This window comes from Melanostigma gelatinosum, assembly GCF_949748355.1.
Source record: "Melanostigma gelatinosum genome assembly, chromosome: 15".
Lineage (NCBI taxonomy): Eukaryota > Metazoa > Chordata > Actinopteri > Perciformes > Zoarcidae > Melanostigma > Melanostigma gelatinosum.
The window spans coordinates 2,698,696-2,726,434 of NC_136648.1; the positions used below are offsets into that span (position 1 = coordinate 2,698,696).

The following is a 27,739-nucleotide window of genomic DNA, read 5'->3' on the forward strand; positions in this document are numbered from 1 at the left end:
TTGGGATCTGCTGTGCTGCCTGTGTGTGTGTGTGGTGTGAGAACCAGCGCGTCTGCGCGGCCGGCATGGGATGATCGGCCGGCTCTGGACTGGTTATGGACTGGTTTAAGCAAAGCTCAGGTAAGAGACTCGCACTTCTGTTGAGAGCAACTAAAGGTCCGGTCTGTGAGGTTCTGACGGGACAGATCTCAGCCACATTAGTATTCACAGTTGAAGCGTGTAAGTGAGTTTGTAGATGGATAATTATGTGCAACGCTCACACACTCACTGACAGAACAGTGCAGACTAAACGAAACATTGACGCGTCGCTGTGTTGAAGCACCTGCCACTCACTTTAGGCTTCAGTCTGATCGTTGAGCTGCTGGTTTGTTCAGTTTACATTTGTTTTCTTTCATTAACAGTTAAAAGTATATATATATATATACATACATGCATTTGTTATTAATTATTGTTATAAACCACAGAACGTCTTAAGTTGTAGTAATAATTAAAATACTTTCATTTTGTCCATTTATTTGTTACCAAAATGAGTTTTGATGCTCAGTGTCTGAGTCAGACCTGGACTTTGTGCTGTCATGTATTGTTGTGGTTTTGACTCAGAGTGTGTGTGTGTGTGTGTGTGTTGGAGGGGGGAGTGGTTATGAATGACTGCTCTCACACACACACACAGAGTGCACAGTCAGCACAGGCCTGTAGCTGCTCTTGTCACCTGAGGTCTCTCCAGCCAACTGTTGACTCCGTTTGCTCGGCTTCAACAACAACTGCTGTCGGCGCTGGTTCGCAGAGCAGCAGCTCTCCGTCCCACGCGTCCAGTCCGTCGCTGAGCGCAGAGTTTAGTGATGACGGGAAACAAGTGTGAAGGAGGGAAAACCGCTGAAGCACCCAGTTAGTAAGGCCTTAGTTCAGTGTTCATAGCTGTGTGTGTATTAACACAGGATAAGACATGACGGCTTGGTTCTTTGTTCCAATTAAAACTGAGGAATGACCGTTGCACAATGTGCCCTCGTCGCTGACCGAGCGATAACTGTAATCTAGAGTGTGTGTGTTACAGTAATTCTTCTTTCATATTCACGCTGCAGCAACAGAAAGAGCTCAGCTGTGACCGGATGGTAATGTTCACGCTCACACAAAGCTGCTGCTGCTGCACATAAGTCGATCAGTGAGCCCGAGGTGGAGTTCGACCTCGGGAGGGCCGGCGTGAACCGTCCGACACTGCGTGTGTGTGTGCGTGTGTGTGTGTGCGTGCGTGCGCGTGTCTTTTGTTGCTTTCGTTTCGTGCCTCGTCCTATCGGTTGATTGATCTCGGTTGAGTCATCTCATCCGATAAGCTGCATTGATATCAAACCTGTCGTTGCATTGCTACCAGTTGGTATCGGAGAGGAAATTTGCAATGTTGATGTCGAACAAGTCACAGGTGCTGAGGGGGAAATGAAATCTGAATGCACATTTAGTTTTGTTTTGTGGATGAATATCTCTCAAAGTATCACTGAATCAAACTGTAGCCACTTGATTAGTGAGATTACTGTATCGTTACGCCCTCATTATATACTTACAGAATGATTAAAACCTTTATTCACAGTCCTTGATGTGAAATCCTACTTATCTGAGAAGCTCGGCGTGTGAAACGTGACTTCACACTCGAGGGGCTGCTGTTGAATGTAGCATGTAGCACAACACTCTGTGTGTGTGTGTGTGTGTGTGTGTGTGGGCGTGTGTGTGTGTGTGTGTGTGTGTGTGGGGTATGGGGATATACAGTCTGTGTTTGCTGTTCGGTTCCTTGAAATCGTGTTCTTGACGGTTTAAGTGTCTGTTGTTCTGCTAGTCTGAGTTATTGTCAGTGAGAAAGATCCAGAAAAGATGAGCGCCGGCCTCGCTGGGTTAATTGCTGCACGTTGGGGAAATTGCATTTGGCGACGTGTGTGTGTGTGTGTGTGTGTGTGTGTGTGTGTGTGTGTGTGTGTGCTCCTAATTGAGTGAGCATCTGGGCAGGCATGTTCGATGTTATTGATTGCGGCCTATAATCGATCGGGCTCTCACGTTACATGAAGCTCAACATGCAGAGAGACGAGCAGCTGCAGCGTCTACAGTCACTCTGTTGTTTCACTGTAAAAGTTCTCTGTTTTGAATCAAACAGCTGATTTTATTCGGTTGAGTTTGAGTTGTGGTGCTCTTCTTGTTCTCTTCCTTGTTTCGCAAGTGAACTGCACGCACACAAAGGATTGTGGGCGGTTCTGTCGTAAACAGAATGTGGATCATTTCTTGGTGATGTAACATGTTGCTCTTCGTGCTGCGGCTCCACAAGAGTCAAAATAACATTTACTTCATTTCAATTGAAAATGTTGACTTGTATTGTTATTCAAATACCAATTACTGCGTGTGTGTAGAGGCCGGTGGGGGGGGGGGGGGGGGGGGGGGGGCTGGTTTGCCAATAAAGAGAACTGGCTGAAGTGGGTCAGTGTGTTCAGCTTGAGACTCACTTCACAGCACACAGAGAAGCGTTTGCTCTCCATTCCAGCACGCCGGCGTCAGCCGTCTTTGGAAGCTTTGACAGTCGTTTGATTTGAAATAAATGGAAATAAAAAAGGAGCGGGCTGCCAGGCGGAGACGGATGCCGACTGCTTTGTTGTCCCGATGACAGAGCTTCAGGTTTTAGACACAAATAAAACTCCCCGCTCCGATCATCACTGTGAAACTCTAAATATCCCGACAGTGTTCAGGGAGTAACCGGCAAAATCATTCAGCGGTTAGACATCAGTGACACGCTTCCACAGAAGGTCAACCTTTTCATTTCTTGCATCATGTTTTGATGGAATGTCTTGATATTTGGGACAAACGTCCACTTGGACTCAAGAACTCTCTGATCGGAATTTGGTCAAAGGTCAAACACAGTTTTTGGGCCACAGCGTATCTGCTAATGAGGACAATCTCACACCGACGTCAAGTAGGATAAAATGATCACAATACTCCAGCAAACACACATCCGGTGTTGTTGGTGGATCTCAGGAATGACGTTCTGATAACAGGTGTTAGAGAGCTTTGATATAAGCCGGCAACACAGGAGTTAATAGTGTCTGTCATTTATTTTATTAGTTACCCGCAAACCTCAAGTTAGTTGTTGTTTCGTGGCATCGTTGTGTACAGACCTGCACCACTTTATTTTGAAGGTACACTTGATGATAACATCTGGCAGATAACATCTGGCACAAATAACATCTGGTGGACAGATGAATAACTGTAGGTACAAACTTAACGGCAGTACGGTGTTGATTCCAAATCAATCCGATTTATTCTTTCAAGGTAAATTAACCGATTCAAATGTTGTGTGCAGCACATTTTTGAGAATGTTTCCTTGTCGTCAGCAGAGCTGTGCTCTCTGCTTTGTCACCGAACTGGTAACTGGTGTTTGCGCTCCTTATATTTATTTAGTTTCGTTAAAAAACCGAATTGAATCATTGAATATTTGCTGAGTCAGCTGATATAACTGATGACTTTAGTTTTCTACCAATGGTGTGTGTGTGTGTGTGTGTGTGTGTGTGTGTGTGTGTGTGTGTGTGTGTGTGTGTGTGTGTGTGTGTGTGTGTGTGTGTGTGTGTGTGTGTGTGTGTGTGTGTGTGTGTGTGTGTGTGTGTGTGTGTGTGTGTGCTTGTATTGGATGCACTGTAAGGTGTGCTGTGTCTCAGAGATGCGTGCCTCGTGACTCATTAGCTCGCTTGTTTTTCCGGCTGATGTTCGCACGCCTCCGTCATGAACATGTTTTTAGTTGTGAGGTTCAGTGTCGATGCAGCAACTCTCCTCAGTCCAACAGGAGACAATGAAGTGAGCGGAACGCTAATGGGCCTCAGGGTGGCAATGGAAGCAGCGGTGCACGTTTGCGTCCACATTTTAACACGTTGTGCTTTGGTGACGGTACTCTGTGGAAGAATTGATGCAGGATGGATGTTACAGAGACGTGAAGCCGGCTGTAGATCAACAAAAAGGCTCGTCGTCTCTGGTAACGGGCGGTTAGCCTCCGGCTCAGAGCAGCAAGTAGCAGAGATGCACATAGAGAGATTGGAAGTATTGACATGGACACACACACACACACACACACACACACACCAGCAGACCCCTCAGTGTGGGAGAAGCCAGTGCTGTTAATCCAGCTGCAGTAGGGTATTACATCTGCTTTATGTGTGTGTGTGTGTGTGTGTGTGTGTGATGGGAGGGTTTGCTGGCTTATGGCCTTTACTGCCTTGACAGAAGCTCAGACACCAAAGGGAGGAGGGTCCCACCTCTCGCTGTCATGGTTACGCCCTACAAGTGCTCAACGTGGTCCTCGTTTCATTGATCCGGTCCTCTGTTTTCTATCAGAGCTGCAGTTGGTAACTGCAAGTGGCTCCGCCTCCTTTTTAGTGCTCCGAACGGCATTTAGAAGAAAACTTTGAGGCTCGTGAACTCTCGTCAAAACGTCAAAGTAGCGCGGTGTCGGAGGAAGAGACCCTCCTGCAGGTCGAAGTCGGCTCAGTTTAAAGTTCCTCACAGTAACTGGTATTGAGACCACCATCCCTGCAGAAACACATTAGCGGTACGTTTCGTGCTGTCAGTCTTCACAGAAGACTGCGTGGTCAGTGTCATTTTCTTTGTTACATGCTCAAAACCTCAATTACCCTGCAAGCTAAGGGTGAGTCATGACTGTAATAACAACCCAGAGTGCGCTTTACTTCCATGACAACGAGGGTTGTTCCCAACCATATATTCAGCCGTCCAGCCGCTCTCTCTTGCTTCTTGTAATATTCTCACTTTCCTGCACTTCGTGTGCCATTTTATTCGTCTGGTTATTATTTAAACAGCCACTCGTACTTAACTCCTAAATGTGCTGCACCTGACCTCCATCTGGCTGTAATCCGACACCCACCCGCTCCCTGTCACCTGGAACACACCAGGAAGAGAGAGAGAGGGAGACGGAGAGAGAGAGAGATATTCCTGAAAAGCTGAACAAACCAGAAAGACAGTTTTGTAGTTTAAATAACTGATGAACACATGTTACCGGCAGCCATGAGGGGAGAGCAAGCACAGTTTAGGTTAGTGTTGAAGATAGGAGTCTTTAGACTGGTCGTGTTTTTAAGCAAATAGTCATTTAGGTTATTCATGAAACATGACACCTTATGATTAGTTTAAAGCACAGACTGTATATAAGTGGACGTAGTCATCGTGACGTCACTCATTGGTTTGTGTGACTGATGTTTTGAATCCTCGCGTTCGGCCGACTCGTCGCCATCTTGGAATACGGTCGTCACCATGTTGGTTTTTTCGCAACCAATTCACAGAAATGACCGTATCTGGACCGAGAAAGGAGAGACGTAGAGACGCCGTATACGACTCTGGTAGAGACCTGTCAATCACTGTGTAGCCCCGCCCTAAAGCATCCCCTGCTTTATGGTCTGTGTGACTCTAAATGGACCATAATGTACTAAATGAACATCATGCTGTATTGAAGAAGACTTGAAACTAGAGATTGAGACATAAACTCATGTTTACAATGTTTACTGAGGTAATAAATCAAGAGAGAAGTAGAGTCATTTTCTATAGACTTCTATACAACCAGAGGAGTCGCCCCCTGGTGGACACTAGAGAGAATGCAGCTTTAACACATGAAGCTTTGACTTCACTCTTCTTCTTATTAAATAAGATAGATTCTATATTATTAAAGAGGCATCATTGGTGACAGTGTTCAACACGGTCTCTTCCTTGACGTAATCATTCACTTAATATAAAGAAAATGCGACGTGTGGCGTGTCTAACAAGTAAACAGAATGCAAACACACCTGTGAAAGCCTCGCTCTGACACTGGTGGTCCTTCAGGAACCCCAAAACAAAGGAGCTGATGATCGACGGTGTCTGTTGGAAACAAAGAGTCTGCTTCAGCAGCCGGATCGATGCTCGGCTGTAATGCCTTAATGGCCGGTCGGACCCTCCGGCCCCGTCTCTTGTCTCGGGCTCAGATTGTTTTTAAATGGCTTCACTTTGTGAAGCTCTCGGCCGCTCTGATTGTGTTAGTGCCGGGCTGAAAGGGGCACATCAGTGTTAATTCATCGTGTGTGTGTGTGTGGATCTACTTCAGACATTGATTTGAAATGTTCAAATCCTCCAGGTTGACTTCAGTGACTGTGTGTGTGTGTGTGTGTGTGTGTGTGTGTGTGTGTGTGTACACATTCTGCCAGGCTTTCATCAACTCCCGAGTCTTCCAGTTGGGCTCATCATGAGGATGTTGTCTCCAGTTCTCTGTCTGCCATTTTTAAATGTCTAACTTTGTGTCCAGTGTTTCTGAACTTTGTTTAATTAAGTTCTGAGGAGTTTCTGTGTTTCAGTCAAATCATTTGCACACTGCGCACTTGATGCCGTTGCAATATTTTATAACGAACCTGCCAGTAAGCACCTGCATGCAAATGATGTCCGTGCTAGTGGGAAAAGCTTTTTCTTTTTGACTTTGCAGCTCGTGCGCAGGACAGTAAAACAGATGTGTGAGGCTGTACTAAAGTCTAACATGCTCACAATGACATGCTAGCATGTTGATGTTTACAATTTTCACCGTGTTACGTTTAGCGTGCTAGCATGACAATACAATGAACCCAAAGTACAGCTGAGGCTGATGGGAGTATCACTACATTGGACAAATCTGACCTGACGATGGGTCTAAAGATGAAGAGTTATTAAAAGGTTATTGGAAAAAAGACTGAAATGAACCAAATTTTCATGGCAGTCCATCGTTACACTTCATCATCAGCCATGAAGTCAACTAGATATCGTGCCAATCCTTCCAATAGACAATAAATAATGAAAACCTTGACCGGCTGGTGACGCTGGAGGAAAAATCCGAGGATCGCCAAAGTTGTGAGAATCTTCATCTTGTTAAGATCTTTAATATCTGGTCAGGATTTCACGCCAATCCAGCCACTGGTTGTGAAGATATTCCACTGTGGAGGTGGTGGACTGAGTGACGGACACGGAGCTGCTGGCACGGCTACACCTCCGGTGACGGAGTTACGAACTATCTGACTGGTGACGACAAACGGTGATCATTAAAGTCTCCTCTCTTGGTGTAATTAGGCCACATTCTCCTCCCGCCTCAGGCCTTATGATTCAGAGCAACAGATGCCCCTCTTCCCATCCCCCCCCCCCCCCCACACACCCTCTTGGCTTATTTTACAACATTTTCTCCTCTCCGATGCCTCTTCGTACGCACCAATACCTCTATTGTTCACACGTTTGATCCTTTTCCTTTCTACATTTCCCTTCCACTTGACCTCTTTGGATCCATTGTTTCTCTCTTTCCTCCCCCCCCCCTCTCTCTCGCTCTCCCTCCCTGTTGTTTTTCCTCTCTCCCTCATCCCTCTCCCCTGCCTTCATCTGCTCGGTGTCAGCTGTTATGTAACAGTCAGGTGGTGAGCTGGCCTGTTGCCTTAAAGGACCAGCGTCCTGACCGACACGCTGCCGGCCGGACCCGTCACTGTGTGAGAGATCGCATGCAGAAGGAACACGAGATTTCAGTTTGTAATCTCGTCAGAAGATAATCTCACTTTTTGTTTTCCTAAACATCTGTTCAGTAAACGGCTTAGTTGAGAGGAAGTCGTATCGGAAGAACAAGCTTAAAAAATGAAATGTCAACTTTTTTTGGAAATGATTTATGTTTGATAAGGAACAACAACTGACTGCTGCGTGTATTTATCGCCCCGACATCGGCACCACTGACTCAGTGAGCGCGCAAATAGCTGCTAGTGTTGTTTTCAGCACCCTTTGCATTTCCTCATATTTGAATCCAAGATGCAAAAGTGAATTCTCTACCATATCATTTGCAACGCCATAAAAAGTATCAAAGATAAAGAAAGGCAAAACGCCGTCCAGAGGAAAAGAAAAGAGGACAAGTCCTGCGTGAAGCTCTTTTCACCAGATGTCCAAACATATTCTTGGCTCTTCGCAGGGCTCGACAGGAACCGTTGCCATTTTCAGAAATTGGCAACCAATCCTTGGCCTTTGGTCACCATCACTGGCAACGACTCTTTCAGACAATAAATAAGGACGGCAAACGGCAAAATGTGCCGCCCAAAATACCGAAAATTCTGAGTTTTTTGTAGCATTGGTGATATTTAAGTGTTGCTGTTAGAGTCCAGACAAAGCTGCATGTGCTTTGACGTGTTTACTTCTTCTTTCTAGTAAGTTGACTGGGGGGGGGGGCTCTACTAACCTGCCAACATCACAAACAAATGTGCAAGTTGATTGATTGACAAAGAACCAGATGAACCAGAACGGAAGACGAAGAGGAAACGTGTCGAGTGGCGAGAGGCCAATTATCCCGAAGCGAAGACGATACTGTAGTACTACATATTATCATAATTACACAAAATATAAGGTCACTAAAATGTCTAGAGGGACTAGAACTTGGTGCCCACTTTTTAAAAGTTTGAGTTGACACAGTCGGCACTTTACATGTTTTAATGTCGGTCATAAGAGCGGAGGATGAGACTGGTCGAGGCTGACGGTGTGTTCCATGAACCCCAGAGAGAGTGTGAGCGTTGTCATCAGTGTGTGGTAGAGAGGTGGAGCAGCATGAGGGGACCATATGGTGGAGCCTCTCTGCCAACATGTGCTTTTCCACCTTTTTACTTTTCTTCTTTCCATTCGTACACAATATACTGAGAAACAAAACATCATGGCTCTCCACGTCATGTGTTCTACTAAAGGCCGTCTACTTAATCACCACAAATGTTCAAATGTTCACTCCATGAATTCGCGATTTGGAACTGAAGTAATTGTTGACGCCCACTGTATTCCCGCTGGGCCTCCCACGCGTTGCCCTCGGGCGCTTTGCAGCGCAGCGTTGTTGTCACGAGCACACCTCCTTGTTTGATCACGCCTCGTTCTACTAGGTTGTGCACATCTTCGGCACATTGATTATTGCCTATTGTCTATACAGCGCCGTGGAGAGTGGAGCGCTGCTCATTGTTCATTTCCACAGCGCTCGGTTGCATGAAATGAGTGCGTCTAGATTAAAAGCGTCCTCATAATAGTCTGTAGCCTGATGTAGATGCATCACCAGTTCATCAATACACTCGGTGGATGTCTGTGACACCCGAGCATGAGCTGCACGTTGACACAGAAGTGAGAGTGGAGTGGTGGGTCCTTGGCTTTGCGTTGATATGTCGGGCACCTCCGGTTACTGATCTGCATTTACGTTGTTCAAACCGGTCTCCAGTTGTTCCTGTTGCATAATAACAGCTCGTTCTCTTAACATGCAGCGCGTTTGATGTTTGAGTAACATATCATTTTGAATATCCTTAAATATTTTTGAAATGCAGCTGCTGGTTAATAGTCTCTTTCATGCTCTCTCTGTCTCTCTCTGTCTCTCTCTGTCTCTCTCTCTCTGTCTCTCTCTGTCTCTGTCTCTGTCTCTCTGTCTCTGTCTCTCTGTCTCTGTCTCTGTCTCTCTCTCTCTGTCTCTCTCTCTGTCTCTCTCTCTCTCTCTCTCTCTCTCTCTCTCTCTCTCTCTCTCTCTCTCTCTCTCTCTCTAGGTGCTGATATTTGCTGAAGATGAGTAGTGGGGGGGGAAACACCCCGGAGCCCCCCAGAGGGGGAGAGTCTCTGAAGAGGAAGGACTGTCAGCCGGACCTCCTGCTGGGGCCCAGGTGAGGACCTTCACCTTCAGTGCACCATCACTACAGAGTACTAGATCCTCACGTCAACACGCCTCTACAACTGAACGTCAGGAGCTTCAGCACAGTGCAAGTGCAAGTTTTGACGATGTCTTCGTCCCCGCAGCCCTAAGAGGAGCACGGAGAGGAGGAACCGGGAGCAGGAGAACAAGTACATCGAGGAGCTGGCCGAGCTGATCTTCGCCAACATCAACGACATGGACGACCTCAACGTGAAGCCGGACAAGTGTGCCATCCTCAAGGAGACGGTGAAGCAGATCAGGCAGATCAAGGAGCAGGGTGAGGTCCTCTGTGGTCCACTCTGTGTTTGGACAATAAGGAGGTTGTCTCATGCTGTGGGGTTCAACAGGCAGTCAGCTCAGAGTCTATTTCAGCGGAGCAGAGATGAGTTCAGAGGTTTAACTTCTCACAGTTGTTGATCTCTCTGAACTATTTCATGATGAAAGAGAGTCTATTCACACCCTCTCTCCTCCTTGTCTTCTATCCTCGTTCCCTTTTCTTGTCCATCTTACATCCTTCCTCAACCACCTTTGTCCTTTCCTCTCCTCCTTTCCTTGTGCTTTTTCTGCTCTCTTCTTTCCTCTTTCTCCTTTCCTATCGATCCCTTCTCAACGATATTGGTCCTTTCTTTTCCTTTCCCCTCCCCCTCTCTCTGTCTCTTCTTTCCCCTCCGTCTATCCTTCCTCTCTTTCCTTTCTCGTTCTCTCCTTCCCCATTTTACCGTTGTTATCCCTCCCTCACCCTTCCTCAAATCTTTTTTTTCAATTCCTTTTATTTTACACAATTTCCTTTCCTCTCCTCTTTTCCTTTTCCAGTCCATCTTACATCCCTCCTCAACCACCTTTGTCATTTCCTTTCATCTCCTCTCCTATTTTCCTTGTCTTTTCCTTCTCTCCTTTCCGCTTTCAACATTTCCTATGAATCCCTCCACAACAATAATGGTCCTTTCCTCTCCTTCTTTCCTTTCTCCCCTCTATCTCCTCTTTCCTCTCCTCCTATGCCTCCTCTCCCTCCTCCCTCCTCTCTCTCTCTTTTCTCCCATCTCTCCATCGTCCTCCATCTCTCTCTGGCTCTCTTTTCTCTCGTCTCTCCATCGTCCTCCCTCTCCCTCCTCTCTCTCTCTCATTTCTCCCGTCTCCATCATCCTCCATCTCCCTCGTCTCTCTCTTTTCTCCCGTCTCTCCATCGTCCTCCCTCTCTCTCTTTTGTCCCGTCTCTCCATCGTCCTCCCTCGCTCTCTTTTCTCCCGTCTCTCCATCGTCCTCCCTCTCCCTCCTCTCTCTCTCTTTTCTCCCATCTCTCCCTAGTCCTCCCTCTCCCTCGTCTCTCTCTCTCTTTTCTCTCGTCTCTCCATCGTCCTCCCTCTCCCTCTTTTCTCTCGTCTCTCCATCGTCCTCCCTCTCCCTCTTTTCTCTCGTCTCTCCATCGTCCTCCCTCTCCCTCTTTTCTCTCGTCTCTCCATCGTCCTCCATCATCCTCTTTTCTCTCGTCTCTCCATCGTCCTCCCTCCCTTTTGTCCCTGCGGTCAGCCAGTTGGTGTCCACGTGTTTGTGTCTGAAAACAACAGCTGAATAAGCACACACAGATAACACACAAGTCACACAGCTGTCTGCTCCACTTCAGAGGTTTTAACTAATGCGGTGGATGCGACACAAAATGCATTGATACCAAACAAGGGTCGTATAGAAGTCACATGACGACAGAAGCCAAAGCAGCAGAAACATTGAAATCACTACGACTTAATAAAGAATAGATGAAAGGAATCACCAGCTTACTGTTGTGCAGCAGAAAGGTCATCGTGTGTGAAACTAGAATAAAAACGTTCAGAGAACACACACACACACACACACACACACACACACACATAGAGGAAATCAAATGGTATTCTGTGTGTGTGTGTGTGTGTGTGTGTGTTGGTTTGGCTCCCAAGTTTAACTGCAGGGTCATAGTATAGATGGAAAGTGTGTTTTTTCAACTCTGCAGTTGTTGCTATGGTCAGACCGTTGGAAAGAAATAGTAGTTTCCAATAATAAATGGTGTGTATATGTGTGTGTGTGTGTGTGTGTGTGTGTGTGTGTGTGTGTAGGTGTGTGTGTAGCTGGACAACTTGCATGAAAAGGTGGTAATCTCCGGTTCTGAAGAGTTAAAAAGTGTTGAAACCTGCATTCTCTTGAGTGTCCACCAGGGGGCGACTCCTCTGGTTGTATAGAAGTCTATGAGAAAGTGACTCTACTTCTCTCTTGATTTATTCCCTCAGTAAACATTGTAAACATGAGTTTATGTCTCAATCTCTAGTTTCAAGTCTTCTTCAATACAGCATGATGTTCGTTCATGTCTTTTATGTTCTACAGCAGGAACCAAATAAGGGTTAAATTGAAACTCTGTTCTTTTTTTCTCCATTTAACTTGTTATGAAGTCGTTGCAGCTGTGAACACACAGAGGCCAAAATTTGCCAAATGAAGGGTCCACAATGATGTTGCATGTGTAACTTGTTTGCCTTTGTTTGTTTGGGCTCTAAAATATCATATTTATTGATTTTAAAAACACAGAAAACTGCATACTGCAACTTGAATACCCTCTAACCTACATGAGGGCCGCTCCAGGGTTTGATGACTCTGTACAGCTCTGGTCCCACAGCAGGAATGTCAGCTATGTGGCCTAATGGGGCCAGGGGAGGCTGAACAGTCCAGTGGTGCAAGCCAGGGAGGAGAGTGGAGACCGGCCTCTGACATGACTGCTCATTAGTGCGGTGATACCTGCTCTCCGTGACATACCTGCCACTCAAACCTCTGGGTTCGACAGAGCATCATCACATTGGTGGACTTTCCAATGCATGTCGTCCGTGACAGAGCATCACAAAAACAACACTGTCAGCTTGTTGTGGGAAAAGAAAATACCCTCTGAGAAGTAGAGTTGAAGAGAAAACCAACACACTGTGTGGTAAACATCTCTGGTAGCGACCTGTCAATCACAGTAAGCCCCGCCCTAAAGCATCCCCTGCTTTATGGTCTGTGTGACTCTAAATGGACCATATGTACTAAATGAACATCATGCTGTATTGAAGAAGACTTGAAACTAGAGATTGAGACATAAACTCATGTTTACAATGTTTACTGAGGTAATAAATCAAGAGAGAAGTAGAGTAATTTTCTCATAGACTTCTATACAACCAGAGGAGTCGCCCCCTGGTGGACACCAGAGAGAATGCAGCTTTAAAGACTCTTCCGCATCGGCAGAATCGGAGGTTACCGCCTGAGTCCGCCATGTTGCACAGCTGTATTTCTACAGTAGCCTAGAGTGGACAAACCAAACACTGACTCCCAAAGAAGACGCCTGTAATTACCGCTCATCGTCGCAGAGAAGGAGAAAGATATTTTGGCGATTGTAACTTTAACCTTTGACGCACCATTTCACCACGTCATCAACTTCCAAACTGAAAGCTACTTTCACGTGTGTTCTTTTACTTCAGTTGATGTTCTCTTCATACAGAGAAATTCTCTTCTTTTCATGCTTCTCGTTCTTGTCTTTTTCAGAAAAAGCTCCAGAGGCCGATGCTGAGGAGGTGCAGAAGGCCGACGTCTCCTCCACGGGACCGGGCGTCATCGATAAAGACGCCCTCGGGCCCATGATGCTGGAGGTAGGTTCGGCCAAACCAGACACAAAACAGTGACACCATCATTGAAACTGTAACTGACCCACTTAGCAGCAGTCGCAACTTGACACGACGGAGGTGAAGAAGTGACAGGTTTGAGTTCAACAACCTGAAGAGAAAGAAGCAGCGAACAGAGTTCGAGCTGGTGGAGCGTCTTTCTGCCTTTAAATGGCGCCGCACTTTACAGTGACGCACAGAGATAAGAGTTCCTCGGGCTAGGGGCGATGCCGTCATCGAGCCTACTCCTGTGTGTGTGTGTGTGTGTGTGTGTGTGTGTTTGGTGACGTATAACATGCGACCCAATGAGGTATAAATACCTTCCTGAAAAGCCAGATCAGCAAAGGGTGGGAGGAGCTTGACCACAGGCGCACAAACACACACACACAAACACAGACGGTCTATATATAGCTTTCACCAGCCGCAACGCTGGCCGAGGCGTCTGCTTGGAGATAGATATCATCCTGGACAGAACCCATTCTATTCTATTCTATTCTATAGAGGCGTCAGGGTGATAGGCAGGCAGGCGTACAGCAGGAGGCTTGTGGAGACATGTGGCAGGACAAATCACAGTCACAGTGAAAGAACAACACACACACACACACACACACACACACACACACACACAGTACCTTTAATTACAATAGCACACTGCAAGTTACTGCTTGGTCTTTCTTTTTATCTTTAAATTACATTTTTAATCCGAGATTTATTTTGAAATAAGCAGACAAGTTGAAGTACACATTTGATGCACATTGCTCATATGCGATCACAATGAACGGTAAACCTGTAAATGTATTTATAGCAGGTAGTTCTACTTTCACATTCATTTCTATTCATGGAGTCTAATTATCTTTGGCTGACGAGTTCAGATGGACTTTAATTAACACTTAATCTCCTCTTTATCCCTCTTACCTCATCTGCCTTTCTCTATTTGACTTTTGTCTTCTACATCTGCTTCTCCCTCGACCGTGTCTTCTTCCTCCCTCCTCCATCACTCGTTCCTCTCACTTGCTCCCACTCTTCTTTCTATTTTCCACCTCTTCTGTCCGTCCAACCATCTCTCCTTTCACCTCATCCCCTCCCTTCATCTCCTTTCCCCCCCGCCCCCCGTCTCCTCTTCCTCGCCCCTCAGGCCCTCGACGGCTTCTTTTTCGTGGTCAACATGGAGGGCAACATCGTGTTCGTCTCGGAGAACGTCAGCCAGTACTTGCGCTGCCAGCAGGAGGAGCTGATGAACACCAGCGTCTACAGCGTGCTGCACGTGGGCGACCACGCCGAGTTCGTCAAGAACCTCCTGCCCAAGAGCCTGGGTAGGAACCGCAGAAGGTCCAGCTTTTTGTATGTATTAAACATACCTGTGTTGACTCCCTCCTCTTTATCGATTTTCACCCTCCAGTCAATCATCGCAGCGGCGATTCGTCCAACAGGAGCAGCCACACGTTCACCTGCCGCATGCTGGTGAACCCGCACACCGACGGTGAAGCCCGGCCGGCGTCTGAGCAGCAGAAGTACGAGACCATGCAGTGTTTCGCCGTCTCCGAACCCAAGTCCATCAAGGAGGAGGGCGAAGGTATCGTCTCTGTCTCTCGCACCTTCACTGGTTCACTCCGTGTTTGCTGATCGTTATTTCAAGGTTCAAGGTTCATTCATTGTCATAAATACAGTGACATGATGTTTTATTTCTCTTTCTCTTGTGATTTCTTGCTTTCTTTTACTGTGTTGTTACCTTTTTGTCCGTGCCTTCGTCTCTCTCTTGGTCTTTCATTTGGTTTTAAACTTTTCTTTTTTTCCGTTTTCTCCCCCTCCATTTCTTTTGTTGCTTCTCTCGTTCCGTCTCTTTATTCGGTCCCTCTTTTGTTATTTCCACATCGTCCTTTGTGTTTCTCTGGCTGTGTTTGAAACTGCATCCCAATCATACTAATTACAGTGTAAACTTGAGTCTGTAGTTTGTGGATTTTTGGTGCACAGCATTAGCAAGAACTTCAAAGTACGTGATGTGAGCTTACTGGACGCACTGAACCATCCCCACAATGCATTGCGTTTCCTGAGACTGTCCAAAGCAGACGTTTAAAATAAGTCACTGTCGGATGAAATAATTACAAATGATGGCGAGTGAGTTTACGGTGCATTCAGAGGAAAGGCTGACATATATAGTGTAGGATAGGAAACATATCTAATCATTTCAATTTGCCTCAACATAATACTGAATGAAGCAAATGTAATTCAACGGTCGTGACGTCGTGATGTCGACAGTCTGCTGGTCATCATACTGCATCATACATTTAGTACGCGGTATACATTGACTGAGTATGCAGTGTGTTAGTGTGTTAGTATGCGGTTTCAAACACAGCCCAAGTCTTCCACTCATGCATGTTCTGTCTTCTTTCTCCATCTTTCCCTCTCCCTCTTGACTTCCTGTCATTTTCCCGTCACTTTCTCGCTCCCCGCGGTCTCTGGTGTCCTGTCCTCCTTTCATCACCACTCCTCTCCACTCTTCCTCCCGTCCACCGGGAGCGACTAATTAGCGCGTGGCACTTTGTCAGCTTCCCATCTCGTGTCATCACACACATGCACACTCGGGGGGGGGAAAGAAGCCGTCTGGCACTCTAATTTTAGATGTCTGACAACCAGATATTGTGCTAATCTCTCCCCACCGACGGGAGGAGGATGTCTGGTGGACAGATTGAGGGCGCAGGTTTAGGCCGAGTTTGATTGGGATCGAGAGTTCTTGATATCGATGTTGAGGCTGGAGTAAGTCTTCATGCTGACTTTCATTTCAATGCCTCAATAAAGTTGAGGGAGATCTGTGCGAATAAAGTTCCGGTCGTAAGTTAGCTTCAAGCTGTATTTAAGTTTGTTGCATCGGGCTTAGCAGGAGTCCCGTCTGAGAGAATTACGGTGTAGGTTGTGATTTATGGTTCAGTGGGAAGTGGTAACAACAGACACACACAGAGTGGGTAACCTTTAAGGCTTAAACTCCCACCCATTGATGGATTACTCAACGGGCCTTACTGGCACAGGCCCAGGGGCCCAAAGTATCAGGGGCCCCCCTGGCCCTCACCGACACAAACAGTAACTCAACAACCAGGAAGAGATGCAAAATGACCACCAAGAAACTGAGACTGACTCCAAAGAGGCCCATAAAGACCACAACAGCGGCTAAGGATCAAAAACAACCTCAAAGAGACAAAAAATGAATTCAAAGAGACACAAAAGCACCACAGAGAGATGCGTAACAACTTCAAAGAGTCTGAGTCTTTGTCCTATGCAGCAGAGGGGGTGGGGCCTTTTGCATGTCTGTGTTTAGGGGCCCGTTGTCTCATAATCCATCCATGGTCTCTTCCACCCTACTCTTCAAGACATGTTGTGTCCCATTGCATTCAGGTGTAAATGTGTGTTTAAGTGAAGGATTACTTTAAACCATGCTTTTTCCAAACATGCAGATTTCCAGTCATGTCTCATCTGTGTGGCAAGAAGAGTCCCCGTCAAAGAGAGACCTGTGATGCCCGCCTACGAGAGCTTCACCACGCGACAGGACCTCCAAGGTAGGCCTGGACCAGGAGGGTCCGCTGTCAATACGCCGTCTGATCAATTAGCATCGTGTTGTGCACGTCCCACTCGATAAGTGTGTCAACTGGGGCTGAAACCTCCGGTCCATTTCACGACTAAAACTGCTGAAACATCTAAAACATGGCAGTAATCTGTTGACGTGGGGGCTTCTACCTGTCCAGGTAAGATCACGTCGCTGGACACCAGTCTGCTCCGCGCGTCCATGAAGCCGGGCTGGGAGGACCTGGTCCGGCGTTGCATCCAGAGGTTTCACCTGCAGAATGACGGGGAGATGTCCTTCGCTAAGAAACACCAGCAAGACGGTGAGTAAGACCATCCAGAGCTCACCCTGCAGCCTGCAGCGGACTTAAACACGTCATGTAGATGCCAAAACATTATCCGGAATATTTTCTTTTGGTAGCTGAATTCTTTTAATTCCTTTTGAGACGTAACATAAAGTGGCTGCAAAGAGACCAAAGCAACTGCAAAGAGATTCAAAACGACTACGAAGACACACAAAATGACCACAGACTGATGCGTTACGAGTGTTTTTTAGCTTTCAAATAATTGTTTTTCTTGTTGAGAGTTCAGTGCTTTAGAATTTAAATGAGGAATGAATTGTAGGAAAAGTATCCTCCATGCTGGAAGTGCCCTCTTCCACAGCAGTGCATTGGTTTGCCCCTTTGCTGCTACTGTCTGTTTCTCCAAACTGTTACAAATGTCGGCGCAAAATCAGTCGTGCGTTCTGATGCGGAAATGTAATTTTCTGTGCGTCTCTTTGCAGTGTTGCGGATCGGCCATGCTCTCAGCCCTCTGTACAGATTCTCCCTGGCCGACGGCACCGTCGTCTCAGCTCACACCAAGAGCAAGCTGCTCCGATCTCCAGCCACCAGCGAGCCACAGCTCTACATGTCCCTGCACATCCTGCAGAGGTACCAGCCTCCTCCTCTGCACCTCTGCTGCAATGTCCGTCGTTCTAAAACACAGTATGTAGTCGTCAGGGGCCGGCATGTGTCAGTTCATTTTTCAGATAAGATCTGTTCCTCAGTATCTACATCGACATACATGCGTGTTCTCACGTCTTCTCTTGATTCGGACAAAGAGGTTCAAGAACAAAGAGCCTCTTATTCCGCCGCCACACGGATTGAACAGAACTGACACAAGCACTACCGGCCAGCCAGTGTACAGTACCCCCCTCCCACCACTGAGAGCGACTACGACCCCGCCGTCACCCAGCCAGCCTTTAGTGTGACCGTCCAGAGGCAGGAATTGGACAGCGTTCGGGAAACAATGCCAGGGCTGTTACCCGGAGCTTTGGGGCATCAATGGCGAGCACTTGGCCTTTTCTACTTCCACAAGTTTCACATTGAAAATGATCGCTCCAGCACTCGGCACAAGGAGAGCGTTGTGCGCTTGGCGTGGGGCTGAAGCCGGTCGTTGTTTGAAGCTCTCTTTCTGCTGCAGCTTTAGGCTTCCTTACAACTTTGTTTTCTCAGTTGTGTACACTGTTTCAGAACAGAACAGAGAGTTCTCCTCGGAGTTACGCAACCTTATCACTTCTTTTATTATCGAATCCAAAATTATATTCTCTATATTTACTGTGAAAAACTCCCGATTATGTTTAGTCACTGCATTGATGTAGAATTGTTCAATCTTAGAATCGATAAGTTTCCACGCCTCTAATGCACGACCATAGACGTGTGGTGGACGTGACGTCACCCGTTGGTTTCAGGGCGTTTTGAAACCTTGACTTCGCCGTTTTGGTCGTCGCCATCTTGGCTTTTTGCAACCAGTCAACGGAAGTGACCATATTTGGAATGTGGAGGAGTGAAGTAGAGACGCCGTATACGGCTCTGTTGGTGGTAGAGACCTGTCAATCACTGTGTAGCCCCGCCCTAAAGCATCCCCTGCTTTATGGTCTGTGTGACTCTAAATGGACCATAATGTACTAAATGAACATCATGCTGTATTGAAGAAGACTTGAAACTAGAGATTGAGACCATAAACTCATGTTTACAATGTTTACTGAGGTAATAAATCAAGAGAGAAGTAGAGTCATTTTCTATAGACTTCTATGCAACCAGAGGAGTCGCCCCCTGGTGGACACTAGAGAGAATGCAGCTTTAAGACACTTAAACATTGGCTTCATTGTCAGAACAGGAGGTTGCTGCCTGTGTACAACCAGCCTCCCCCTCCAGCAGGTCTGATTCTTGTATCTGTTTTATTTTCCTTACAGGGAGAACATGAGTGGCACGACTGCAGACATGCCGGGCGGTCAGAGCACGACTAAGCCAATGACCCCAACCAGTGCGAGTGGTGCCTCCCCTTCCCCTGATGCCAGTGTCACCAGCAACACGCACCACTCCAGCACGCCCTCCAGCACGCCCTCCAGCACGCCCTGCAGCACGCCCTCCAGCACGCCCTCCAGCACGCCCTCCAGCACCCCCGGACGTGGTTTTGTAGCCGTATCGGGTCGGGCGTCCACCCCTCAGGCGCTCAAGCTGGGCAGCCCTTTGGCCCAGGGAAGCCCCAGCGTCACGTCAGGCGCCATGTTGTCTCCTCGCCATCGCCAGAGCCCCAGCATGGCGGCTAGCAGCAGCAGCAGCAGCAGCAGCAGCTGTAGTAGCCCTCACCTGCAACATCCTCCTGGTTCTTTCTCCCCTGCAGCCGGAGGCCACTCGCCAGCATCCGTGTGCAGCAGCACAGGAAATAGCCAAGGGTTCAACTCCCTCAGTGCGTTGCAGGCCCTCAGCCAGGGCCACGGGGTTTCCCAGCGACTCACCGAGGGGCAGCAACCAGAGTCACCTGACAAAGAGAACAGTCCCAGCTTAGAGGCCGACTTGCTGGGAACTTTTGGGGAGCAGCAAGACTTGCTGTCCCCAAACCAGGACGGAGAGCAGGAGAAAGATGGCGATAGCTTCGAAGGTAATGGAAGCTTAGGGGAGCTGGACGACGCCCCAAATCGCCCTCTGAACACAAAGGGGCACACAAAGCTCCTCCAGCTCCTCACCACCAAGTCAGAGTCCTCTGATCCTTGCTCATCGCCCCCACTGGGGGACGACCCCAACTGCAAGGACCAGCTGGGCGGGGTCGGGGGTGTTGGTGGTGCTGGGCACAACAACCACTCCACCTCGCTAAAGGAGAAACACAAAATCCTCCACAGGTTGCTGCAGAACAGCACCTCGCCCGTGGAGCTGGCCAAGCTAACGGCGGAGGCCACCGGAAAAGACCCCGTCGGCCCCGAGTCGGCTTCGGGGGCCAACGCGGCCGCCCTGGGCGAGCTCTGCCCGAAACAGGAGCCGGGGAGCCCCAAGAAGAAGGACAACGCGCTGCTGCGCTATCTGCTGGACAGGGACGACAACGGCATCCTGGACAAAGCCATCAAGACGGAGCCCGGAGACGGACCCCAGCTGTCCAACGTTAAGACCGAGACGCAGGAGGCAGACTTCAGCGTGGCGGAGCAGGTCAGTGTTGTCGACGGTAACATGAGTAATCTGTCAGTGGAATTTTGATCACCAATTGCTTCTCAATTGGTGAAAGTTGTCTTTGCCTTTTTTTTTTTACTGTTTGCAAAATACTTCCTTTAGCAGAGAACAAGCATGTGGAGGCTGATCACAGTCAGAATCCTCTTGTTCTCCCCGTGCACATGAAGTCTGTTATGTGTGAATAAGAATAATTAAGCAATCAAAGTCACACATGGACAGCTCAACACCTTCAAGTGAGAACCACAGGCTGCTGACACCCGGTGTCGGAGGCTGTCTGATGTGCGATGACTTCCTCGCTAGGCAGCCGATGGCAGTGCACTTACAGTAACACGAGATGCTCCGGCAAGACAGCGACATTACAAAAAGAAACGTGTGTGTGTGTGTGAGAAACAGGGAAACTGAACGAGAATTCAAAAAACACCTGAACAGGTGAAGTGTTCAGCTGTTGGCTATTCCTGGAAGAGCGTCCTGTATGTTTCAGAGGTGTTGATGTAGCTCAGCATGCAGGTGTGTTTGCATACGTCTGTAGGTACTGTGGCTCTGTGTATGTTGTACTTTGTGTGTACAAACCTCCTGGGGGAAGTGGAAGATGTTAACCTCTTGGTTTCGGCAGCGGAGACTCCCTCTCTTGTAGCAAAGCGGAGCCGGATCAGAGCGTTTGTCTGGCTCATTGAACATCGTTGATGTTGGTTCCAGGAGCTGAAGGCGGACGGCCTGAGGTCCAGAAGTCTTGACGGCCTGCTGCTGTGCCTCCGGTCTGAGGAGGTGGCCGTTCAGTGGCCGGACGGCTGGGCTTTGTTTTGTTTGTAGAATAAAGTGACGCGTTGTCGAGCCAACCGTGATCGTGCCAGGAACGTGCTTTGTTCATCTGAGGTTGAGATGCTATTTCAGAAGCAATGGTCGGCACAGTGTTGGTGTGAAATGCCAGCTGGACTTAAAGGTAGCACCAGTAAGGTGTGGTTTGTTCTGCCTGTATATCTGAATGGTTGGATGGATCGGAGGTTCTTCACATGTTCGGCAAGTTCTTGGCCTATCCAACAAAAACTGGATTTTGAAAAGTTGGAGCGTTTCGACACATCTCCATTTGAAAGTTATGCCCTTGATGTGTGTGTGTGTGTGTGTGTGTGTGTGTGTGTGTGTGTGTGTGTGTGTGTGTGTGCATATATACCCAGGCTACACAGAGCAGGGACTGTGTGTCTTACTGTACATCACACATGACCTCATTAGTGCCGGCAGTTTATTTTTAGCTCCTCCTCTATTCATCAGCCAAACAGCCGCAGGACTCTGTGCGTGTGTGCGTGTGTGTGTGTGTGTGTGTGTGTGCGTGTGTGTGTGTGAGTGTGAGTGGGGTTACATTACACTGTAAGGGGGGTGGGGGGGGTTTCAGTATCAGATTTCTTGTTTTCATTATATGCAAGTTTCTTTGGTTCATTTTTATAGTTTTGCTTCGCTCCTGAAACGTCGTACCTTTTAGTGATAGAATACCTCATTCTACTTTTAATGCATATTTAATATGATATTAACTTTCAGAGGGATAAAAGTATTTGTAGCAAATAGTTTGAAGCAACTGAAACCTTTAACGGGGTTTAAGATGTTTTTGACGTTGGCACCTGAACTGAAAGCTTCTCCGGTTCTTTGTTGCCAAAATCAGTTGATCAGCTGTGAGAGAGCCTCGATCTTCAGAAGCAGGAACACGTTTCATAAAGCGCTCCCTCCCTTAAAATACCAAATTCAGTGGGAAGCCATGTGACAGAAATCTACATTTGCAAAAATAAAAAAAGTCCCGTCTTTCTCTTCTGATCCTGTGTTTTGTTTCCCTGTGGCTGCTCTCAGACCAGTGAGCTGGAGGACCTGCTGGAGGACCTGCAGAGCGCCGGCCAGCAGCAGCGGTTCGCGGGCCAGCCGCCGGTCAGAGGACCAGCCTCCTCCTCTTCGTCCTCCTCTCCCTCTGTGGCGCCTGGTTCCTCCGTGGACAAACAGAGCATCATCAGTGACATCCTGCAGATGACGGACGGCGGCGGCAGCCCCCCCAGCCAGCACAGAGCCTTCCCTCCCATCAGCCCTGCAAGTACGTCTGAAGCGTGTTTGTGGAGACCTTCGTCACATCTTTGTCTCGGGATATGTACAACACTATATGTACATCGTCTTCCTCCCGGCAGGCTTTAACAGCGCCAGGCCGGGCCAGCCGGGTCGAGGTGCTCCTCCGGTCAGGATCGCCTCTCTGGACAGCAGTGCGGGCCCCAACCCCAACGCTGGCAGGCCGTTCCCTCCTCAGTACAGGAACAACGGGCCCTACTCCTTACTGCAGCAGCAGCAGCAGCAAGGCATGATGGGAACCCACGCAGGCATGACCAACCAGGCTGTGATGGCCAATCCAGGTCAGGCAGGAGGAGAAACAGTGTCCCGTCCGTCCCGCAGATACAAATATACAAATATCTTCCCCCTGTTGAAATAAGTCAAGCAATGTATTCAATGCAGACACGAGATCATTCTCTAGTGAGGTTTTAAGATTCAGTATTGTAAAAAGAAAATTCCTCTAATAATCTGTTTTCACCAAATCAGGCATGCTGAGTATGCGAGGCTCCATGCAGCAGGGCTGGGGTCCCCAGGGGCCCATGGGGGGCACCGCGGGGCCGATGATGGGCCTAGGGGTCGGGCCGAGTCGGATGGTCCCCAACATGAACGCTGCGCTGCACTCGAGAGGTCCGGCCGGATCCAGAGCCATGGTCGGCATGCAGATGATGAACAACGGTGAGAGGACGAAGAGGACAGACATAAAAGTCACACACTAAAGGAGCTCAACTCTCTTCAGAACTGACTTTTTATCTGCCTTTTTTCTTTCGACCCCTTTCAGAGATGGAGATGGCCACGCCCGCCTACACTCAGCAACATGCTCCGCCCAATCAGACCGCACCGTGGACAAACCGAATGATCGCTGTGGATCATTATGGAAACCAAAGCAGGTGTGGCATTCGATGCATCACAAAAAGCATGAAATAAGAGACTCAATCACGTAGAGAGCAGAGTTCAGATGTGGGCTCTGTGTGTGTGTGTGTGTGTGTGTGTGAGACAATAACAAACCGAGATACCTTCCAGGCCACCGTACTGCGCCCCCCAGGAGGACGGGATGCGGTGCTGCGAGGGCCCTCCAGATGAAGGGGCCCTGCTGAGCCAGCTGTGCTCGGTGTTGAAGGACTACGAGGGTCTGGAGGAAATCGACAAGATGCTGGGGATCCCGACTCTGGCCGGACAGGTGAGCCGAGAATCACCGGAGCAATAACGCATCACTTACGAAGTATTTCAATGGACTTTTAACTTTGGAATTTGCCCATTTTTAGTAGTTTTCTTCATTTTCTCTGGGTGTTTTATAGGATCTTTGATCTTTTTCGGATTTCAGTGCCTATTTTTATAATAACCAGAATGTAAACATGTAAAACCGCAGTGAATAATGGAAATTGACACAGAAAACAACACGCATGGGGGCTTCTGGTGCTTGTGGTTGGGGTCGGAGGTGGGTCGCCTGCCTCTCCGCCTCTCTCACACACACACACACACACACACACACACACACACACACACACACACACACACACACACACACACACACACACACACACACACACACACACACCTACGTAACCCAATCTAAGTGTAATCTATACTCCCGGACTCATTTCATGACGTCATCCTAACGGCTTTATGTTGTTGTCAAAAGCAACACAACATGATTGGTTCCTCTCACTCGCATCCGGTCTTCCCCCCCTGCAGGCTCCCATGTCGGACCAGGACCAGTACCTCGGCTCCTCGGACCCGGCGGCCAACATGAAGCATTTCCTGTACAGTCAACACTACGGCGGCCCGCCGGGTTACGGCGGCGCGCCTCCCGACGCCGGCTTCCACGGCCCGTCTGTGAGCGGCCACATGGGGCCGCAGAGGATGCCGCCCGCCTGTTACCCCCCGATGATGAGGATGCCGGGCGGCGCGGGGCCCAGGCCGGTCGGGATCCGGCCGGGGGGGCCCGGTCCAGGAGTGCCACCTCAGCCCAACAACCTGAGGCTCCAGCTGCAGCACAGACTCCAGGCTCAGCTGGTAGGCGGCTCCAAATATTTAAAATCAGTCTTCAACGGTATCGTTTTTGATTTCAGTTTCACCGCTGTAATGTTGAGTCAAACTGACGCACCCCCACCCTGATCAACCGTATACAGGGTCTTTATGCTCTCAAACTATATTTGTCTGCATGTGTTTAAAGTCGTGTTTTGATCATGATGAGCGCATGTTTGCCTTGTTTTCATTTAGTTCTTATACTCGTATGTTTCAGGACTACTCGCTGGTTCATCTTTAGGGGGTTTGTTGCAATATTTCGACATATAATAATTCACCACAAGCGACTTACTTCTTACTCTATTTTTACATATTTAATCAAAGAGTGCCACCTGGTGGAGACTTGAGGGAGACTTGAGCTCTGACGGTTGAGCAGCGAGCTCAGATGTGAGACACTTCCTTCTTCACACTTCTGTCGGTGCCAGCGAGGAAACGGTGAAGTCGGAAAACTCCGAATAAACCGCCGTCGTCTGCAGGGACGTAAATGAGACATTCAATGTGTCAGCGGAGGTTCGAACACTGAAAACATGCAGTGTTTAACTTCCCCAGTTTATTACAGTTTATCACAGTTTATTACTTACATGAAGACAGTCGTTCGTGAGAGAATCCTGCCAGATCACAGACTTCTCTAACGTTCATTTACTGAGGAGCCACGCTGCTGTTTTGAAACGAACTGTGTTAGTTTCTTGCTGTGTCCTGTAATCTCCCATTGAGACGAATAAAGTTCTCTGTCCGTCCCCCCGTGTAGAACCGCCAGCCAATGGCCAACCAGATGAGTGGAGTGTCCAATATGAATCTACCTCTAAGGGCTAATGTACCAAACCAGGTCAGTCTATGTGTATATACTGTGTGTGTGTATATATATATATATTTATATATGTGTGTATGTATGCATGTGTCTCACTCTCTCTTACTCCACCACACGTTAAGAATTTAGCTCTGTGGTTCTCAATCTTGTTGATAGAGAACATGACGGGGAACCCTTCATGTCCGTCCCCTTAGAATAATGAGACGTAGCCTATTTTTGTCAGCTCAGCATTTACTCTCTTTAAAAATCAACTCACCTGCAGCACGACTCATTTACACATTCAGTGTTCGACCCACCGGATTGAAGTACTGAATGTCGTAGCCGGTTACTTGTTTGTCGTCAGCCCCTCCTCCCAGTCTTCTTCACAGCCGGTTTGATGAAAGCACCCGTCAGTGTCACCTTGCTGTTGTTTTTGTCTTCCTGCAGGGAACCCTCAACGCTCAGATGCTGGCCCAGCGTCAGCGCGAGTACCTCAGCAACCACCTCCGCCAACGCCAGCAGCAGCAGCAGCAGCAGCAACACGTGCACCAGCAGCGCGCCATGATGATGCGCACTCAGGGCATCAGCATGCCGCCCAGCGGGGGCGCCGCCCCCACGCCGATGCCCGTGGGCGGCACCGACCCGCGGCTCCCGCAGGGCGACTCGCAGCAGTTCCCCTACCCGGCCTCCAGCTACGGTACCGGCCTGCCCTCTCCTCCTCCACCTCCTCATCCCGGCTCCTCCAGCCCCTTCTCCTCCCCTCTCTCCCCCGGCCATCACCTGGCTAGCCAGGGCATGCTGGGGAATGTAGGCGGGCAGTACGGCGGGGTAATGAGTCCCCCGTCACAGCACAGTGCCTACCAGTTCAGCAGTTCAGGTATATAATCAGCGCCGCAGCGCTCTGTGTCAGTACTCACGTCATTGCTGTGGTGGCGGCAATCACACATAATCACGTCTGTTCAGTCTGTCATAATGCCTCAAAATAATGTCCTAAAGCAGAAGTACAGTAACGTCCTAACGGCTGGTAAAAACTATTTCTAGACAATAGTTTCTGGTTATCGTTCCCCTCCATGCAGCTTACGACCATTTCATCCGCTCCACTCTGCAGGAATGAGCCTGCAGCAGCAACAGCAACAGCAGCAGCAACAGCAACAGCAGCAGCAGCAACAGCAGCAGCAGCAGCAACAGCAGCAGCAACAGCAACAGCAACAGCAGCAGCAGCAGCAGCAACAGCAACAGCAACAGCAACAGCAGCAGCAACAGCAACAGCAACAGCAGCAGCAACAGCAGCAGCAGCAGCAACAGCAGGACCCCGTGTCAGGTTTTCCGTGCGGGGCTGCGACCCCTCAGAGCCCCCTGCTGTCCCCCAGGATGGGTCGGGGTCAGAGCCCCCTGCTGCAGCAGATCCAGGGCCAAACCCAGCCCCAGGGTCCGACCCAGAGAGGGGCTCCGGCCTACCAGCCGAGCCCCGGTTGGTCCCAACCTGCCAACATGTCCGCCAGCAGCAGGTGCCGACAGTTTGCCCGTCAGATTGTGTATTTTCGTGAATATTGTACATCTCTGACTCGGCTTGCCTCCTTCCAGCGTGTACCCCCAGCAGTCCCAGTCGCAGTACTCCACACAAGCCAGCGGGGGAATGTACAACAGCAACATGAACCTGGGAGTCATGGGCAACAGCGGGGGCAACATCAACCACCTGTCAGGACAGATGAGCTCCATGAACCCGGAGCAGGTGAGGGTGCAGGATTTCCCTGTTGTGTTGGTTTGGGTTCATTTGGGTGAACTTATTCCTGAACTAAAATCTTCATGCTTTGTTTTTTAGGATATGAGATAAAGACGTTTATCATTTGCACGAATCACCTTTTTCTTTAACGTGCAACACGAGTCTCCACACGTGAGCTCTTCAGCAATAGTTCTTGTTTTCTGTGTCATGTTCATGATGTTCCCTTGTAGTCATTCTCAGTATTCAGGAGGAATAACACAGTTGTCGGCCGACGTGTTCACGATTGGTGTCATTGTCATCTTTTCTGCTGCAGGTGAGGGACGGCAGCCTGATCCTGGAGCAGCTGGCGGGGATGGACATGTTGACGCAAGAGGGCGAAGCCAATTGTGTAAGTTACAACACATTGACTCGCATACATTTCTGATCTTAAGCTACTTTCTGAGTCATCCAGACCTCTGGGACAAGTCTGCTTCCTGTCCCCAGCGCCTTTTATACGTCGCATGCTTGACATGCGTACTACATGTCTAATCCATCAGGCTGGTGTCTACAGAATCACCGTGAGATGGGTTTGTTATTTCTATATTTCTCTTGACGAATAATATGACTTCCTGTGGTTTTCTAGAACTTCTGCTGACCCCGGCTTCGGTTGAGACACGGTGACGCAGGCAAAAACACTGACGCCTGCTCGGCTCGGCTCACGGAGGAGCGTCGAGGAGTCGAGGACCTGCGACGGTAACTCTGCTCCCTCTGCAGGGA

The 27,739-nt window shown here is 48.6% G+C and overlaps 1 protein-coding gene across 1 annotated transcript; it reads left to right on the plus strand.

The window, feature by feature from the left end:
- LOC306789738 (nuclear receptor coactivator 2-like) lies at positions 1 to 27,721 on the plus strand. Its single transcript, XM_079285811.1, has 22 exons — positions 1 to 120; positions 9,546 to 9,659; positions 9,793 to 9,965; positions 13,220 to 13,323; positions 14,471 to 14,648; positions 14,735 to 14,908; positions 16,782 to 16,883; positions 17,070 to 17,210; positions 17,672 to 17,819; positions 19,124 to 20,351; positions 22,206 to 22,440; positions 22,532 to 22,750; positions 22,935 to 23,123; positions 23,227 to 23,335; positions 23,469 to 23,625; positions 24,141 to 24,461; positions 25,222 to 25,299; positions 25,708 to 26,137; positions 26,369 to 26,768; positions 26,845 to 26,992; positions 27,297 to 27,371; positions 27,606 to 27,721. The coding sequence occupies exons 2-22, from the start codon at positions 9,565 to 9,567 to the stop codon at positions 27,615 to 27,617; spliced, it is 4,716 nt and encodes a 1,571-aa protein (XP_079141937.1). The 5' UTR covers positions 1 to 120; positions 9,546 to 9,564; the 3' UTR covers positions 27,618 to 27,721.
- The last annotated feature ends 18 nt before the right edge of the window (positions 27,722 to 27,739 follow it).

Bases quoted from the DNA above. Each gene is read 5' to 3' on its own strand.
- LOC306789738 (XM_079285811.1), top strand. From the start codon at position 9,565: ATGAGTAGTGGGGGGGGAAACACCCCGGAGCCCCCCAGAGGGGGAGAG. The intron at 17,211-17,671 runs GTGAGTAAGACC...GTCTCTTTGCAG, and splicing joins TAAGAAACACCAGCAAGACG to TGTTGCGGATCGGCCATGCT. The intron at 23,336-23,468 runs GTGTGGCATTCG...GATACCTTCCAG, and splicing joins CATTATGGAAACCAAAGCAG to GCCACCGTACTGCGCCCCCC.